This window comes from Centruroides sculpturatus, unplaced genomic scaffold (genome assembly GCF_000671375.1).
Source record: "Centruroides sculpturatus isolate CEXI.00-Female unplaced genomic scaffold, Cexi_2.0 scaffold382, whole genome shotgun sequence".
Taxonomy (NCBI): Eukaryota; Metazoa; Arthropoda; class Arachnida; order Scorpiones; family Buthidae; genus Centruroides; species Centruroides sculpturatus.
This window is the reverse complement of record NW_019384562.1, coordinates 140,070-143,911: the sequence shown is the minus strand read 5'-3', so window position 1 is coordinate 143,911 and position 3,842 is coordinate 140,070. Positions and strand designations below refer to the sequence as shown.

General features: G+C 24.6%; 1 protein-coding gene across 1 annotated transcript in view; it reads right to left on the bottom strand.

The window, feature by feature from the left end:
• Positions 1 to 3,329, bottom strand: part of LOC111623970 (tankyrase-like protein) — a 70,374-nt gene extending 67,045 nt beyond the window's left edge. Inside the window, exons 1-2 of the mRNA XM_023366711.1 lie at positions 3,212 to 3,329; positions 1,745 to 1,862 (exon numbers count right to left, since the gene is read on the bottom strand). Coding sequence (XP_023222479.1) covers positions 1,745 to 1,801 — 57 coding nt within the window. The 5' untranslated portion in view covers positions 1,802 to 1,862; positions 3,212 to 3,329. The remainder of the gene's footprint in view (positions 1 to 1,744; positions 1,863 to 3,211) is intronic.
• Between the last annotated feature and the right edge of the window lie 513 nt (positions 3,330 to 3,842).

Below are 3,842 nucleotides of genomic sequence, written 5' to 3'. Positions count from 1 at the left end.
TTTCACTTTAACTTCACCAGCCATGACCATGAGGTTGTCCACGATGTATTTTCAGTGAAATTAACCTATCCAATTTCGAAATTTCACAACATTTCATGTTGCACTGAGTTGAATTTTTATCGATGCCTAATGAAAATTTCCCATTTTTGAAAAAAATAATCCTGGCTAGCATATTGTCCAAAATTATTTTTTATTTTGCACAAACAATATATATATATATTAATTATTAATAAATGTAGACAAAAACAAATTATGTTTCAGAAGTTAGTTTTAATATAAAATTATGATGACTAGTGCCATCTACTTCGAAAAAAGGTTCCGATGCTGAAGCGAGATATCTCGGGTCAACGGTCAAGGTCAGCACATCACGACCAGAGATATGTCAGAAATAACACAGGACAGGTAAACGGGTTTTTTCAAACATTCATTTGTGAAAATTCGATTTCACAACATTCACATCTCCAACTTTCCAACAAACAACGCATGCACAAATCTCACACTACTGTTTGTAGAGAGTGTTGCCATTTTGAATTTTATTTTGACTCGGTTCTCAGTCCACTGAGTACCTACAAGTCTGGTTTTTTTTATGTGCGCATGAATTGGGCACTTAATACTCTGTGTTAAGTTGCAACTCCTAACATGTACTCCTTCATACCTCTAAGCTGTTTACACAGCAGGAAGTACAATTTTATAAACAAGACATAGTCTTGTCAATATATAAATATAAACTATCATTTAAAAAAGTAATACAAATATCACTATGTAAAATATAATTTATTACTTTAAAGCTACAGCCTGCAGATCTTTAAAATTTATATAAATCTTTTGGCATTCATCTTCACTACAATAATGATTTTTTTAAAAAACTTATTTTTTACTTTTTCTTTTAATTTATATAAATAAAAAAAACATTTAACACGGTGCTTTCTAATGACATTTTAACAGCAGAATATAAAAAAATAATTAAAGCTTTAAAACAGAAATAAAAACTTATTAATTTATAATGGTTGTTACATTAATTTTATATTATAAAATTAATAAAGCATTTTATATTAAACTATAATAGGTATAATATTTTAACTTTGGTTTTTAAATATTAACAAAGAGAAAAAAATCTTCTAGTAATGAAGTAACAAAATTAATACTCTGAACTAAATCCTGGCCAACTATACAATAAAATAATCTGATTAACTAAGGATTTGTAGCCAAGTAAAATAATGATATTGTATGTCTCAACTATTATTTAAATAAACAAAGTTCTTACAAAACAATTTCATAAGCATCAGAATATAAAAATAAGCCAAAAGAAAAACAAAACAAATCCTTAAAATCATTTGTACTAAATGTTTTTCAAATATTAAATTTGGATATTTAAAAACTTTAGAAATGGATATAGTAAGTGGCAAAGATGCATACAATATATTCTGCCACTATCATTAAAGTTATGAAAGCAAAGTTAAGAATAAGCCAAACAGTAAATTTTTAAGGTTGAGAGAATAAGAAAGAATTCTAAAAAAATATTATTGTTATAAAAGATAGAGAATTATAATGATCTCATCAGTAGATTACAGAAATAGGATTTATATAAAAAAACTGAAATAGTATTTTATTGTTCAGGTTTAATCATTTAAACTGTTTAAATAAATTATAAAAAATGAAAAACACATTTATTTGTTTCAAGCTGCACATTAATTATTTTCATTAAAACTAAGGATATTTTGTATTAATGTTTTAGTAAACTTACTGAACACACTTCTTCTGTATTTTCTAACAGTGACTTGAATAAGTTAAAATCTTTCATGATAATGGCTCGTATCAGTAGTTTGCTATGCGCAAGAGTTGATATAAAAGGTATTGGCAAGCTAAAAATATTAAAAGTAAATTAATTAACAAATTGCAACATTTCAATATTTTATATTATTTCTAAAGTAGTGTTAATAGTAGAGCTAGACAAATGTCTTTTTTCTCAAATTAGAATATTAATCTGATCTTAAATATTTGAATTTCTTGAATACCTAAATACTTAGTGAACTTAATCACCTTATCTCCTTTGTATCTGTATACAAAATATTTAACTTAAATCATAACACTTTTTTCAGTCAAAAAAATAAAAATAGTGGCACTGGGAATCAATGAACAGTTGTTAATTTTTTGAACAAGTGGGGTTGGGCCACTTTCATGGGGGTTTAGCAAATTAAGCAGTAAGGGTTAAGCAAAAGTAGTGAAGAGAGTAGGAGTTGAGCCACTTATCTATAAATTTTTCAACAAATGAACAAAGCCTCTTAGCGGGCCTATAACTTATTTAAATAATATACATTATATAAATTATTTACTTGTTTTATTTATTCCAATATTTAAATAAATTGATAAAGTAAAACATAGTAAAAAGAACAATTTACTAAATTCTAAGAAATTTTAAGTTTTACATTGCCTTCTTTTAGGTACTGTTATCTTAACTACAATAAATTTAAGAAAAAAGCTTGTCTTGTTGAATTTATGACAAGAAAAGCTTTTCTTGTCATAAATTCAACCAGAGGTGCCATCTACAAATGGTGTAATAATGAATGTATTTGTAGTATTTAAAATTTATTTTTTTTATCAATATTATATTCAAGATCTAAAATTCTTTCTAGTATTCAAATACTTGCAAATAGTATTTGCCCACTCTATTTAACAATTTAAAAAGCAATTAAAAATATTAATACAATTATATTTAAAAATTTACACAGTTTCTATAACATTTTATTCATTAATGTACTGTACTTCCCTTAACATATGTATTCTTGAAGACTGAAATATTTAGTATTGATCACAATCACTGAATTACTTAAGATACTAACTTGAGTATTACAACTTTATTATCACAAGTATAGTTTTGTATTTCATCTGATTCAGGTTTGCTTATTTGTGACAAACAAATTAACACATTTTATTTCTCATAAGTCAAAGATCCTTATTATCATATACATAACTCAAAGAATTTTGAATCTAATGATGAGATTTAGTCACAGAAAACTTCTAATCGAAATAAACTGCTGGTTCCTTAACTCTTTATCAGTTTTAAAATGTTTTATAAATACTATATATGTAGTCAACTATTGTAAGAAAGGTGTTTAATAATAAATACTATGTTTCTGAATAATTTAAAATTATATATTTAGCCAAAATTACATACATTAACATATCAATAACAAAAAAATTAAATTTTTACTTGGACTGAAATGTGGGATCCTTTTCAAATATTTTCACTTTAGGATTAGGAGTAAGTTTTTCACTTTTATATATTTTTTTTGAAGATTCAGTTTGTCTTCCACCCGGTTCTTTCTGTTTTACACCTATAATCAATTATTATAAATAATCACATAGCTTTTACAGTAAGTTAAAAAATTTTTAATTACTTTCCTATAGATAAAATAATATTTGAGAATACATGAATTTTGGTCATAGACTGTATGTATATACCAATTAAAGCAATTTCTTTAATTAAATTGTTCATAATAAAATATTCCAACATTTTCAATACAAAATTAATATTTTACCATTAATATGATAATTAATAGTCTTTTAAATGTAGTATATACAGTATAGCATTGAACAACATGCAAAGTTGATAAAGTCAACACTTTCTATCTCTTTAATACACAAATAATAGTAAAAAAGCTTTTTTATTAGATAAATCTTCATCTTCAGAAGAAGAAAAATATTACATTGAAAATAAAATTTCTTTATTTCTCACAAATTAAAATGGATTAAATAAATATTCTATTTTTTCAAGATCAAAAATACAAGTTTACAACTGGTATCAGACACAATATTTTTATCATATATATAAAAATTTGTGC